The sequence below is a fragment of the Trifolium pratense genome, linkage group LG7, assembly GCF_020283565.1.
Source record: "Trifolium pratense cultivar HEN17-A07 linkage group LG7, ARS_RC_1.1, whole genome shotgun sequence".
Classification (NCBI taxonomy): domain Eukaryota; kingdom Viridiplantae; phylum Streptophyta; class Magnoliopsida; order Fabales; family Fabaceae; genus Trifolium; species Trifolium pratense.
This window is the reverse complement of record NC_060065.1, coordinates 10,099,670-10,114,498: the sequence shown is the minus strand read 5'-3', so window position 1 is coordinate 10,114,498 and position 14,829 is coordinate 10,099,670. Positions and strand designations below refer to the sequence as shown.

General features: G+C 33.1%; 2 protein-coding genes and 1 pseudogene across 2 annotated transcripts; 2 read left to right on the top strand and 1 right to left on the bottom strand.

Moving 5' to 3' along the window:
• Window positions 1-4,299: 4,299 nt before the first annotated feature.
• On the top strand, window positions 4,300-8,381 carry LOC123899987 (WAT1-related protein At4g08290-like). The gene is made up of 7 exons (XM_045951263.1): window positions 4,300-4,683; window positions 4,794-4,856; window positions 5,092-5,208; window positions 6,287-6,527; window positions 7,004-7,162; window positions 7,558-7,709; window positions 7,902-8,381. The coding sequence occupies exons 1-7, from the start codon at window positions 4,484-4,486 to the stop codon at window positions 8,155-8,157; spliced, it is 1,188 nt and encodes a 395-aa protein (XP_045807219.1). The 5' UTR covers window positions 4,300-4,483; the 3' UTR covers window positions 8,158-8,381.
• Window positions 8,382-8,730: 349 nt separating this feature from the next.
• On the top strand, window positions 8,731-9,867 carry LOC123895816 (annotated as a pseudogene).
• Window positions 9,868-10,897: 1,030 nt separating this feature from the next.
• LOC123899427 (F-box/FBD/LRR-repeat protein At4g26340-like) lies at window positions 10,898-14,542 on the bottom strand. The gene is made up of 4 exons (XM_045950545.1): window positions 13,580-14,542; window positions 13,253-13,390; window positions 12,793-13,090; window positions 10,898-11,314 (listed from the first exon to the last, which is right to left on the bottom strand). The coding sequence occupies exons 1-4, from the start codon at window positions 14,306-14,308 to the stop codon at window positions 11,220-11,222; spliced, it is 1,260 nt and encodes a 419-aa protein (XP_045806501.1). The 5' UTR covers window positions 14,309-14,542; the 3' UTR covers window positions 10,898-11,219.
• Between the last annotated feature and the right edge of the window lie 287 nt (window positions 14,543-14,829).

Below are 14,829 nucleotides of genomic sequence, written 5' to 3'. Positions count from 1 at the left end.
ACACCTAGAATTAGACATCAAAAGTGCGATTTGAGTGGTCCAATAATAGATAGCTCAACTGATCTGAACCTAACTTTGATACTGTAATATCGGCTTATAAGAAAATGATTGTTTGTCACTTATAAGCACATGTTCATGTCATATCTCATCAAATGTGGAACATTTCAACACTGCCATCACACATAGAATTGAACAACTAGATTTTGACATGAATCTTGAATAATCACACTCTACTACCATTGACTTATAAGATGAGGATTAATCACTACTTATAAACATATGTTTCATGCTAACAATTAATATACTAACAATTTATCATTCAAAAAACATATGTTTCATGCTATATCTCATCATCTTAACACCCCTTTTGATTAGGATTAGACATATGAAGTGTGACTCAAGTGACCCGATATCGGATGATCTAATGGATCTTGGATAACATCTTGGAATTTGAGTTGAATATAATTCAAAGAGTGAGAATTACCACTACTTATAAACACATTATGCCATACCTCATCTAATATGTGACTTTTCAACATCTAATTTTTTTTATTTGTTTCTTCTTCGTATGACATAATGTGTTTATACTATAATAAATCATTAATAGTTTTTTTTATAAAAAGCACTAAAAATCCCTCCCTAAGCATTGTTGTTTATGTGGAGATTTTATGTTTCTTTTAGTGATCTCTATCTTTCCTTTTCGACTCATATGGTTGAGTTGTGCCACACACTCTTTCCCTAACCCATCATATATAGCTATCTTAATCTACCTTTGTCCTTTTCTAATTTATTTGTACCGATATGTCATATTATTCAACCACACGTGGTTTCCATAACTTGCTCGAAAATTCCCATGTACCAAACAAGTTAAGGATGGGTTGGATATCTCATATTTCTTTACACTTAATTAAAAACTAGTGATTCTAAATGGTCATATAAACTATAGCACTTACTATATTTTATATCTATGCATTAGATGTTGAAGTGCTGGATTTGAAACCCAATATTGCAATCTAGAGTTGATCCTCTACTTAGCTTCAGATAATTTTTAAACTACAAAATAGATATAATTATCATATAAAGAAAATGAAAGCCACTTATTTTCATGACTCGTGCTCAGCAGGATGCAATGCTGGCATGCTGATTTGGAAAACAACTATGAAACTATACATCCTCACAAATGTTTAAGAAAATAATATTAGCCTTTCCCAGGAAAAAGTGTATAACTAAATTTTTAAAAATTTGAGGTGGAATCAGCTTTTGGCAACAAATAAAAATTTGACGAATTTGTACATGAAGCTTATCTTTAACTGCTCATTACCAACAGAAACAATTATGATAACAATATCAATACAATCCAATCATAGAATAATGATACAGTTGCACGCTGTATATGCAATCTAAACAATCAATTTGAGCAAATATATTTTAGATTATACAATAATAAAATTAGCTTAAAACAATTTCGACCGTTAATTTAAGAACGAATGATCGAAATGTAAGACTGCTTGACAAAGTAAATGCGCCAAATTCATGCTTGTTCGTCTCTTCTACTTCTGTAGTGATATTATATGGAAAAAGAATATAATGTTGTTGTATGTGGATTATTTTCTTTCTCCGTTTTTATGAAAAAAATGGAAATTGAAACAACATTAAGGCAAAACCCTAGAGGAACATGCTCCCCTTAGGTCAGAGTCGAGAAGTAAACTAATACTAATTGGGAATAAGAGCGAGGATTGTGTTATTCACTTGTCTAATTCATGTTTGGATCGATAAAGCAATTTGAAACAAAATTGAAGATCGAGGTGCCCACAATGCCCCCCCTGACTTTTGAAGAAGAGACGATGCAAGCCATATGGACCCGGAGATTTATAACTTTTCATGCTGAAAAGGATTTTTCACTTCTTGAATTGCAACTGTAGACCATATATAATGCATATTAGTGTCACTGATTGGAGGGAAAGTGGAGATGATGTCAAGATTAACATTATTGGAACCATTATAAATGTATTGGTCATCAGAAACTTGAAGGGAAATAGTTTTGTTGTGTCTTCGTCTGATAATAATGGACTGGTGAAAATAACGATGTCAATTATAGAACTAGTTATTTTTCCCCTCGATTATTAGAACTGTTAAAATGTAATTAACATCGATTGTTTTTTTAGATGAAACACTATTATCATGCATGCCATGTAGACAACCTATCGAAGAGAATCGACAATAGTTTTGTCCGTGTCCGTCGATAGTTCTTTAGGCGCGCATCCTAAACACTATTATCATCGATAGTTTTGTCCGTGTCCGTATTGTGTCGCGGTGTCCGTGTCGGAATCCATGCTTCATAGAAGGGAACTTATGTACTTAATACTTTAACGTTTTAGGTTAAGATACAGTATGAAATATCCTTTATGTAATTGCCCTGCCCTTAACCCAATATAATAATTCTCGAGACTTCTCTCATTATCCAACACTCTCTTCTACTTGTTTTGTGGTATTATATAAAAAAAGTAGTATAATGCTTTTGTATGTGAATTTCTCTCTCTGATCTTTTACTAAGCATGATAATCTATCAGTTTATAAGGATATTAATTTGGAATAAATTGATGCCGCCTAAAGGTTCTCTCTTTGTATGGCATTTTCTCTACAATCGGTTGTCGATGAAGGATAATTTAGTACGGCATGGTATCATAAGTTCAGGTTCAATTTTTTGTTCTACCGGGTGTGGGTCAGAAGGATAATTTAGCTCGGTGTGGAATCATAAATTCAGGACAATTTTATCGTGGTGATCAATCTTTGTCACAAAATCTATTGGACACATAAATTAGATTCTCCCATTTCAACTAAATTTTTTTCATACACAAAAGTCAAATATCAAACCCCTAACAGCTTATTTAAGGGGTCAAAATTTCTTACAACTTAAGCCAATTGGTCATCATCTATTTATCTATCTATACTATATACAATTAAAATGTAATTAACATATATTGTTTTTTCAGATGAAAAACTATTATCATCTATTTAAAACCATGTTTTCAGATGAAAAACTATTATCATCTCTTTAAAACCATGCATGCCACATGGACACCCTCACTGAAGAGTTCAAAAATGTGATGCACCCCTCAATGCTTGTTCATGTGTGAAATTCAAAAAATTGACATTTAGTACCTTTACGATATTTATGGAAAATAAATAAGATTGTTGCTCCATCTATTCTGCACCATGACCAAATCCTAGCAATATACATCCATGAACATTAAAAAGCATGTTACAATTATAAGATATAATAGTTCAATTACAGTCACACCAACGCAATTTTGGTTGTGTTGCTTAATATATTACTAAATAATATACTGCACACAATTAAAGAGACTAATTCCTCGAGTCGTAAAACTGTAATGTGTGGTAAAACTTTTCATAAAAAATCTAACATTGTTACATTCGAAAGGCTGAATTTTAAATTAGAACAGAGTCTTTACCATCTCATTCAAATCTCCATTTTAATGGTATTGGATGTGATTATTTATTATTGTAAAATTATAATTTTATTTTAGGATCCAGATAATCTAAAATGAGTAAAGTGTAAAGTGAGAAAATGAAAGGTTGTGATTGCAACAACACTATAATTTGTTAAGATGTATCTATAATATCTACCTTTGATTTATTAATTAATGTTTGATATTACTCGCTTTAGAATAAAGTGAATCACTCACTTTTGAGAAGGTAGATCATTCGTTTTATCTTTTTTTTTTTTTTCACCACCAGTATCCAGCTCACTGGACCGCCCGCTCTGGTTCGGGATTCAGATCTGACATCAAGTGGTTTCAGCCTCTTCCAATCGCAGTTGCAGGAGATCGAGCTATAATCCTTTCTACCAAGTACAGCGCCAATCACCATTGGACCAATTAACGATGGATTGTTTTTCTCTTATTCCATTGAATTTGTTAGGAAGTCTAGCTAGAAAAAATAATTATCAAGTCAAAAATTGATCTCCGTAACAGGTGTTGCCCATTTTCTTGAAAGACCAATTCGTGGTAGAAATTAGTGGAGTCTGACTCTCAAATATAGTAAAACACAAAAATCGCATTTACAAAATGACCTACCTTGTTATTCTCTCATTGTTATAGTACTAATTATTCTTTCATTTTTCAAAAGTTCAGTCTTAACTAATTATTTATGTTAATCAAACAATTATTGATAGTGTTTGGTGATTGAGTGAGTGCTTTGTAATAAACTCATACAAACACGCAATGACACATACTCTAGTCACAAACACAACAAGGATTGCATGCTCACCTAAACTCAATAATCATATATGGTGTTGTGTATGTAACTCAAAAATGTGTATACTTTTAGCTTTTGCTTTAGCCTTTATGTGTGTATAAAAGGAACACCACTCATATTCCATATCCATGTAACAAACCACACTAAACATTTTTCTTCACTCTAATTCTCTCTTTGATCTTTCATTAGTCACTAATTAACCACCATGACTAATGGTAGATTAAAACATCTATTTACCAATGCTAAACCATACATTTTAATGATTGGTCTTCAATTTGGTATGGCTGGTAATTACATCTTTGGCAAAGAAATTCTAAATCATGGAATGAGTCGTTTTGTGTTCATTGTATATCGCAATGCCATGGCCGTGGTCGCTATTGCCCCCTTTGCACTCTTTTTTGAAAGGTATCGTGTTAGTCGCGACTACTTTTACACACTTTCAAAACAAATTAAATTAGCGAAAAAAATTAAATATTTTGACATTTTCTGAGAAATCATTATTGATTGATTTTCAGGAAAAGTAGACCCAAGATGACACTCTCTATCTTCTTACAGATAATGGTGCTGGGATTTCTAGAGTAATGATTAAAGACCTTAATTACATTACATTATAGTACATAATGTTCTAGCTAGAAGAATATACAAACACATTAGTTTACTAATTAGTTGGAGTATATGCCCATTTTGGGAAAATTATGTTCTTTTTTCAGGACAAAGTTAATTATTATCATCATAACCTTGTTATTTATACATGGTTAATTACGATCGTTATCATCATAACCTTGTTATTTATACATGGTTAATTATGACCAGGCCAGTTTTTAACCAAAGTTTCACTTACTTGGGGATGAAGTATACTTCGGCTTCATTTACATCTGCTATTATGAATGCCGTGCCTTCTATCACCTTTGTCATTGCTGTCTTTGTCAGGTAATTATTTAACTAATAACTACCAATTAATCAATTTCATTTGACATATATCACTTTAATTAAATTGACACTAATATTTTAAGAAGCGCTCTTTGAACTCTAAGATTTTTTATGTCTTGGATTGTGGCAGCATTCCTTCACCCTAAATTTTTGTAACAAAAAAAAAATAAAGAGGAAAAACAGGTGGAACTTATCGGGTCGATCTGTTTAGCTTGTTATTTAGGAAGGCTGAGTTGAAATTTTGAATTCGAAGCTTTTAAGTTGGATTGTTTCGTTTAACTTATAGAAAAAGCAGGGCGGACAAGCCCGCAAATTTTTGTTTTATTAAAAACAATCATCTTTTTATTATTATTTTACTCATAAATCATGTGAGTTAAACACTAAATCATTAAGTCTTATGTTGGAATTTTTTTGGTAATATAAGCAACAAATTATAAAATTTTATGATATCTCAATGAAAAGACAGAACAGTCCACCAATCCATCAATTCGTGAAGGGATTGGTGAAATTTTGAGGTTAGACGCATAAATTGGCCCGCTATGTCTTAGTTCGTGTTCGACGAATTATTGCCGCTTTGCCATCCCACTACTAATTGTTGTTTTTTGTACAACTAATTATGTTTATATTTAGACAAAATAGAATACAAAAAGCTTTATAATTTGTCAAAAAAAGTAAGTAATGACCCTTTTTATCCATAAATTGTGTCCGCTTATTTTATTTTTTTTAATAGAATGTAGCCTCTTATTCATACTATGTTTTTTTTTTATTTAATAATTTAGTGGATAAATTACCTGACAAAAAAAAATAATGGATAAATTCAGACACTTTCTTGACCAAAAAAAAAATTCACACACTTTAAATATCAACTTATTTTATATTTCATACCCGTCTTATTAAAAAATAAGTCACATAATTTATGAAAAAAAATGTTGTTACTAGTATTTATCAACAAAAAGATGTAATGCTTATTGAAAAAAAAAAAAAAAAAAAAGATGTAACAAAATACTCTAATTGAATTGAATTTGAATATGGAATCTATATAAAATATGGTTTGATTTATGATGGGGTAATTGTTTAGGTTGGAGCGTGTTAAATTCAAGGAAATTAGAAGTCAAGCCAAAGTGTTTGGAACATTAGTAACCTTTGGTGGCGCTTTGCTAATGGCAATTTACAAAGGACCTGGTTTTAACATTTTCCATTCTGCAAGCACCACCCAAAATCAAAATGGAACTCAGGAATCCTCTCATAACCACCAAACTACTGGAGCTCTTTATATTCTAATGGGTTGTGTTGCTTTATCTGCTTTCTACATTTTGCAGGTAAATCTTATATTGTCGAATTGGATTGTGTACGGTCACACTACATGCAGTTAGGTATTTGGAACGTCTGGTCAATTTTGAAGTCTAGATTTTAAGATTATATTTTAACTGTTTTTAAATAAAAATTCAAGCTAAAAATTTAGACCACCTAATCTTAATTAAATGGTTCAGATATGACGGACTGCAGTGCAGTTACCTTTCTCCGACCGCACAGAATCCAGATCCTTAATTATGTATATATATATATAGCCTAAAGAAAAAGGACAAATGAAAACCATAAAGAAAATAATAATGTAATAAGTGATGTGATTAAAGAGAAAATAGGTTGTTATTGAATAAAAGTATCATTTAGTGTTTAGCATTGTAAGCAATGTACTAATCTTATCTTTATATTAATTATTAAAGTTTATGATCATGAGGTTTAGTGTCTTATATGGATTATTATTTCTAAATTGTTTATGGGAAATGACATGCAGTCCGTAACAGTAAAAAAGTACCCGGCGGAGCTGTCATTGGCAACCTTGATATGTCTGGCGGGAGGAGCACAGGCAACTGCAGTGGCCCTTGTGGCGGAGCGTCACTCACACGCTTGGGCCATTGGTTTGGATTACAGGCTCTATGCTCCTCTTTACACGGTTTGTATAAAATTCAACTTAATTTATTCATTATACAAAGTTGAATTTTCACTAATTTAGTGATAATTCCACAATGTTAAGTACAATAGTCAATTTCGAGTTTTTACTATTGATTTAAAATCAGACGGTTGAAATCAATAACAGTAACAAGAAATCTATTTTCATTTGCTCAATAGACTTTAGGTCAGAAGATCTCTATATGGATCAGTTTTGGTGCGTACCATGTAACGGGCCTTTTCATATTCTCCCAGCCCATAAGCCCATTACTCTCAGTGACTTAAAAAAAAAGTTTCCACAATAAGAAAAATAAAACAGATAATCTTATTTAGTTACCATGTAATTAATTAGAAAAAACCCAATAATTTTCTTAATACGTTTCTTAATAATTTTTTTAGGGAGTAGTTAGTTCAGGAATTGCATACTATGTTCAAGGGCTAGTGATGCAAATGAGAGGGCCAGTATTTGCAACAGCCTTTAATCCTCTTTGCATGATCATTGTTGCTGGTTTGGGCTCCTTTATATTAGGAGAAAATCTATATCTTGGAAGGTACAATCTTTTTTCCATTTCTAATTACCTAGTATTTTTTTATTTTTTTTCACCATCAGTATCCGGCCCACTGAACCGCCTAATTTGGTTCGGGGGTCAATTCTGGCATCAAGTGTTTCCAAGTATTTTTATATTTTAATAATCTACATGTTTCATATATTTTACTATATATATGTTTTCAATTCATTGTAGTATCATTGGAGCTGTTATAATAGCACTAGGCCTTTACACAGTTGTGTGGGGAAAAGCCAAAGATTATTCAAAATCAGACCCCAAATTAGCATCATCAGAGGATACAAAGTCACTTCCAATTACTTCAATGGATGATCCCAAAAGTGATATTAATTCTGTCAATTTGGAAAATCAACCACCAACAAATGATAGATTAGAAGGGCTCAACAAATTGGAGAAAGAATCAGAGTTGTATGTTACAACAGAGGTATACTAATCATTGGAGAAAAAGGTCATAATTTGTGTCTAGTGAAATCAGAATGTGGCCATGGATTCTTAGCTTGGGGAAGTTTGTCATAAACTTGAGTAGCAAGGCATGTTGAATTTGTAACATATGTAAAATATAAGACAGTGAGTGAGGAATGTATATGCTCTTTGATATTCATGTGATCACTATAAAAAATGAATTTTGTAATATGAACACTTTGGTTTGTTACCAAATAGAAACATTGTAGTTAATTCTGTTTTGTACTTGGGGTGAGAATAATAGGAGTATGAGTTTGATCTTTGTTGAAAATATTACTACTTTATATCAAACTAATCATGAGGTGTGGTTAACAATTCTCAGTTCAAAGCCAAAGACTTTCATATTTTTTTCTTTCATAAGACTGCAAGTTAGTCTCAACCAAAGCTCACTACATGTTTGGTATCACGGTGGATATGTCAGAATCATGGATATGTCAGAATCACGGTGACCCACCGTCGGTATGTAGCTTCTGCAAAATCACGGTGAATCACTTTGATTTTGACACATATTCTGACATAATCACTGTGACTCTGGCATACGTCACTACACGGTGAGATACCTTCAAGCTTGCTAAACCTTCAAAAATTGAGATTCCTTGATCTCTCTTATAACCAAATACAAGGATCAATTCCATATGGAATAGGCCAGTTGGCAAATATTCAACAACTTGATCTTTACAGGAACATGTTAAGTGGTTCCATTCCTTCATCAGTAGGAAACCTCTCATCCTTACAATACTCATCTATTGGCTATAATAATTTCTCTGGCGAAATTTCAGAAAATACTTTTTCAAAACTCTCTAATTTATATTCACTAGACTTAACAAGTTCAAATTTGGTATTTCGATTCGATTTGGATTGGATTCCTCCTTTTCAACTCTCTGGCCTGTCTTTGGCACATACAAATCAAGGTCCAAACTTTACATCTTGGATATATACACAAAGTCCACTTGATTTTCTCGACTTATCAAGCTCGGGAATTTCATTCGTAGATAGAAACAAATTTTCAAGCCTTATATAAGGAATATGTTTTCTTTATTTGTCAAACAATTCGATGACTGAAGACATATCAAACCTAACACTAACGAGTGATATTTTGTATTTAGATCACAATAATTTCACAGGAGGACTCCCAAACATATCACCAATGGCCTATTTTATTGATTTGTCTTACAACTCCTTCTCAGGATCAATTCCAAATAGTTGGAAGAATTTGAAAGATTTAAATCACATTAACTTGTGGAGTAATATGCTATCTGGTGAAATTTTGGTACACCTCTCTGATTTGATACAATTGCGAATCATGATCTTGGGAGAAAATGAATTTTCTGGAACCATACCAATCAACTTGTCACAAAAGTTACAAGTAGTAATATTGAGAGCTAGCCAATTTGAAGGGACTATTCCAACACAATTATTCAATCTCCCTTCTTTGTTTCATTTAGACCTTGCACATAACAAACTTTCAGGATATATGCCGAAGTGCATTTATAACTTGACTCAAATGATTAATTTTCATGGGGATTTGGTTTATAGTACTACAATCGATTTGTTTACAAAAGGTCAAGATTATGTGTATGCAATCCTACAAGAAAGGCGAACTATTGATCTTTCAGTCAACAACTTGTCTGGAGAAGTGCCGCTGGAATTATGGTCAATGAAAGTTTATGAAAAAACATAAACAGTTATGTTACTGCTGGTACAATCTTAAAACTTAAATTAACAAAACGAGATGACAACTGCTGCAATTTCCTATGCATCCACAATTAGTATTTCATGATATTGATAGAAGAAAAATTAATAGACGATTGAAAACTCCTAGTTCAGTAATTTTCCACACATAGCAAGTTTCAATTGTTCTCTAAAGCAGGAAATTGATGCTGAGAATATGCAACTCTGCAACACACACATCGGTGTTGATCATCCGATAGGCTATGAAGATGACCTAAACGATGGTGATGCAGCTGCCAAGTTTAACCATTTATAGCAGGAAGCTACATGGAGAATGAGATTCATCAATATCTACGGCTTTGTGATTATATCATGATACATGATTCACAGTTTTGTGATGTAAGTCACCATATCAACAACACATATCACATTATTCAAGGAACCCTGGATGCTGTCAGAGTAAAGGATCGTCAACAAGGGCGTTCAAAATATGGGGCCCAAAAGAAAAAGCTAAAATAAATTATTTTAGCCCCTATAAGTTATAAAAAAAGGATTATTCCCTTTTACGCTCATGTCACGACGAGGTACTGCAGAAAAAAAAAACCACAAAATTCGATCCAATTTATCGTAATCGAGTAGTTAACATGCTGGTTAACCGTATTATGAAACACGAAAAAAAAAATCACTGGCTTATCAAATTATCTATCGAGCTTTGAAAAGGATTCAAAAAAAGACAGACGCTTTCACGATACATGATTCAATGAAAGGAAAACTGAGTTTATCAAAGTTCAACTAAACAAGTATCAGATTGCAGTCATGCTGTTGACTATTTTGGAGCTTGTGCTCAAATCCTACATAATTAGTGTTGATTACTTGTTTTTCTGAAATGGATAAATTTATTAAAATAACTCAAATCCGAGCACAAGGCGCACCTGGATTAAAGCCACTGCACTAGCAGAAAAGAAAAAAAGGGGGGCAAAACAACCTACAACAAAACAGCAGCCACTATATACACTGTCATTGTGCCAGCCACTAATAGGAAAACTAAAATAAAGCAAAAGCAAAAGCAAAAACAAAAATGATGTTGGACAAACCGAAAGGCTAAGCAAAAAAGCTTCTTCTTCTTACTACCAAGTTTTTATGCTAGATCATAGTAAATAGTAATAATTATCAGCAGACACCAGAATTATGATCTAATTACATGTACTATGAAAAACAATTTCCTACCTTTCCTAATTTAGGTTCATCACATCATTACTTTGATCCATTATCACGATATGAGTTTCATGGAATGTTTACAAGGAAACATGGATCACTACCATACATAACTTGCAAGTCCTTCCTCATCAGAAGTTTTTTCATCTATTGATCAAGCAAATTAACAAAATCCAGCAGCCGCAGAAGTGGATCAACCCTTGCTACACTTAACCCAGCTACCTCTTCCTTGTCTTCTGAAGCTGAAAGAGCAGAAGAATATTCAGGAAAGAGAAAGAAAAATATTAAGCAGGTTAAAGAATAACAAGGACAGGAAATCTCCAAAATTATAAGTTTTTTCCCCTGCATTAAACCTATGAATTTAATTGATGGTGCAAAAGTACTTATTATTACAATATCTGTTTTTTTTTTTTTGGAATGAAATACAGGAACCAAGGTTTGTTTTCATGACAAAAAGTGAGGTTGATCAACTAGAAAACGGATACAAATGGAGATAAACCACTACTTAAATTCAATGGAAGATACACCCTCTGTTGTCAATAGCGGCCGCTACAACCGCTATAGCAGCGCGACACGACAAAATGGAGGTCACTGAGTCAGCCCACGGCGCTACGGCCATCCAGGGTGTAGCAGCCGATATTTATGTGAAGCGGGCGCTATAGCGCGTCGCGAGTCGCGGGAGTAGCAGTTTCGTAGCACCGCTTTTAATTGAACAAAACGACGATTTTGCCCTTAATTTTTAAGCGTTTTAGAGAATAATTGTGAAATTTCGTTAAACCCTAATTCTTTATCTTGTTGTTACGCCTCTTTCTCTCCATTCCCCATCGCCGTTTTGTGTTTGGAGACAAACAAAGACGCGTAAAATTTTATCGTTCTTCTTTCTCTGCTTCTCTGTATCATTTTAAAGACGCTTGAATTTATATTTGATGTTTAGAACTAAGTACTTAAGTCTTTGTTTGTTTCTTACTTTCCTGGAATTTTATGTTTTGTTTAAGACTTGTCTTTTATTGGTATTTTGGATTTTGGAATACTACTACTGTGTGTAGTAAGTATTTGGATTTGGACGATTGGTATTTTAATTATGTAAGGTACCTATGCTACTTTTATTAGTATATGTATTTTGATGATTGATTGTTAGTTTGATATTTATTATGTAATTTTTATTTTTATTGTCCGCGTCGCGTCACTTAAATAGCACCCGCGATTCTCCGCATTACTGCGTTGCGTCAATTTTGGGTTGTCCGCGTCGCGTCAATTTTCTGCTTTGACAACATAGGATACTCCACTCTTAAAAAAGTCAATCAATAGTTTCACATAAAACTAAATCACATACTCACCTATTGAACTTCCTAATTTGTATATAATCAATTACATTTGATGTATAGCTAGCTATTATAAGTACTACACCCATGTTCCCAAGAGAGCCATAGGACATTATATAAATTATCACCCCCCCTATCCTATGGTTATGCATCAAATCAAAGTATAGTATACAACTACTCATAAAATAGTTCAATGTGGATACATTATGAAGTCATAATCGGGTAAAATAAAAATAGGTAAGCAAGTACTGCATACATCAATTAAGGATCACTTTCCCTTAACTTGTGCACCAAACAAAATTCATAACTATCAAAGTTCTAGTTCAAACAACCAAATCTAGCAGTTGCATGGTAGAAACTAATTAAATGACTGGAAGGATAGAGTAACTACTACTTACATTTATTTGGTGAAACTATAAGTTTACACATTGAAGAAGCCCATGGATATGCGGATAACATTCTTTTTATGGCAAGGCAGTGAAGCTCACTCTTACTAGAGTTCCAGATTGTCATGTTTTGTAAAACTTTTGCATTCTTCAAAATATACCTTGCTAGAATAACCTCACCTGGTTGGCCATGGAATTGTAAAAGATTGCAAGTTCTAAGGTGTAATGAAAAGCATTGCGGAACAACATATGGATCTACCCAGTTTTCTTTGTCAAAGTTTCTAATCCATGTTTCGTCGTCTACTTTGCCCTGTTAATAAATACACATAAAGGGTTGTATTAAAAGTCGAACAGCGGATGTGACAAGGAAATTTATCAGCTCACAAGTCAATTTTGTATGGTTTAGTTAAACCAAACTCAAAAGAGAAGAGTGTGCTATGAAAAGATAAATGAGATATGATCCTTAACAAACCTGATCAAGGTCAAGCTTCTGAAGCTTAGGGCAATGGTTAAGAACTTCTAATAAGAATTGCCAAGTAATACAATCCTTACACAAAAGCTTCAATTGGGTCAAATTATGAAAAGTAGGAATCAAATCATTGTAAAACACCTAGTTCAAATATGGATAAAGTTAAATAGTTAGAAATCAGGATAAAATTGTCACACACAAAAAAGAAGCACAACAATATACATAAGAATCACATTTTTCTTTTCCATTCCATCATGAGTATCATAAACAGTCTCGAAATTTCTAACCACTAAACTACTTAACAAAAAAACAAAAGTATCATAAACAAACCTCATGAATTCCAAAGGTCAAAGACCGTACATTATGAACTACTTTCAATGGAAAATAACATTCAGTGAAATCAATATCAGCCGTGATCAAGTTAGCTAAGCAAAAGCTCTTCCACTCGTTACAAGTTGACGATTCCTCGGAATTAAACCACACATAACGAGTGAGTAAACTCTCAAGAATTGGACAAGAAGATAGAAAGACCATAAAATGTTGAAGTTTTGAGAACGCAATAGTATCCAAATGAAGGGTTTTGAGAGAAGGAAGTTGAACAGAAGAATAACCCTCTTCCATATAGAAATCCATAAGCTTGAGAAACACAAGGGTTTTGCAACTAAAAATCCTAGCGGGGAATATAGGTAAACCATTTCCAAGACTTATACAGAAATAAAAGTATTTAACTCCATTTTGTAGCACAAATTTAACCCATTTAGCGATACTATTAGGGCATTCAAGAGGAGAATCATATGAAATTTGAAGGTGGAAAGTTTCAATAGGTAATGTAGCATTTCGTGAGACTAAAAAAGAGTATACAAAATCGTTAAAGAGAAGAGTGGATTCTTTATCTGCAATTTCTGTTTGGAAGTAGAGAGTGGTAACCGAAAGCCATAGAGGGTTCCATCTTTTGGAAAGAATGCTTGTTGCAACGGATTGTTTGGTTTGCAGAAAAGAAAGAATGTGACAGAGAATCTCGTCTGGTAAAGTGCTTATTATATCCTTTGCCGCCGCCATTGAAATTGAAATTGGAAATCAAGAAACTAATCAATCACACTAATTTCAGCGCAGAAGGGAAGAATGAAAGGTGAGACCTGGGTTTTCTTTGTGGAGGACGACGGATCGGCTGTGCGTGGCGGCGGAGTGGTGGAGCGGCTGAGTGTTGAGGAAGGAAGAGTTTTGTTCTGTGCTGGAAGAGAAGAGGAAGAAAGAGTTTCTTTTTCTTTTTATTAAACAAACATAGTTTTCTAAATTTTAATCACAACCATTGGATCTTTGTTTTTGCCATATGTTCTACATCAATGCAATGATCCGGATTAAATGGAGCTATGTAGCAAAGCTACCCTCATTTTCACATATATTAAAATAAGGAAAATGTTAAACGGTGCCCCCGACACTAGTTAAGGATACAAATATAGAAGTTTTATCTCGTAAAATGTGTATTCAATGTTTTAATGATGTGAAAAGTTATTTTTTCTCATCATTAACTTTATCATTTGTTTCTTTTTTTAGTATGCTTAACTAGTGCCCCAGGGGCA

What these genes read in the sequence shown, in the direction of transcription:
- LOC123899987 (XM_045951263.1), top strand. Translation starts at nt 4,484, where the DNA reads ATGACTAATGGTAGATTAAAACATCTATTTACCAATGCTAAACCATAC. An exon ending in ATGGTGCTGGGATTTCTAGA is followed by an intron (nt 4,857 to 5,091) that starts GTAATGATTAAA and finishes AATTATGACCAG; the next exon opens with GCCAGTTTTTAACCAAAGTT. An exon ending in GTCATTGCTGTCTTTGTCAG is followed by an intron (nt 5,209 to 6,286) that starts GTAATTATTTAA and finishes GTAATTGTTTAG; the next exon opens with GTTGGAGCGTGTTAAATTCA.
- LOC123899427 (XM_045950545.1), bottom strand. Translation starts at nt 14,308, where the DNA reads ATGGCGGCGGCAAAGGATATAATAAGCACTTTACCAGACGAGATTCTC. An exon ending in AGAAGCTTGACCTTGATCAG is followed by an intron (nt 13,091 to 13,252) that starts GTTTGTTAAGGA and finishes ATTTATTAACAG; the next exon opens with GGCAAAGTAGACGACGAAAC. An exon ending in TATAGTTTCACCAAATAAAT is followed by an intron (nt 11,315 to 12,792) that starts GTAAGTAGTAGT and finishes CTGCTCTTTCAG; the next exon opens with CTTCAGAAGACAAGGAAGAG.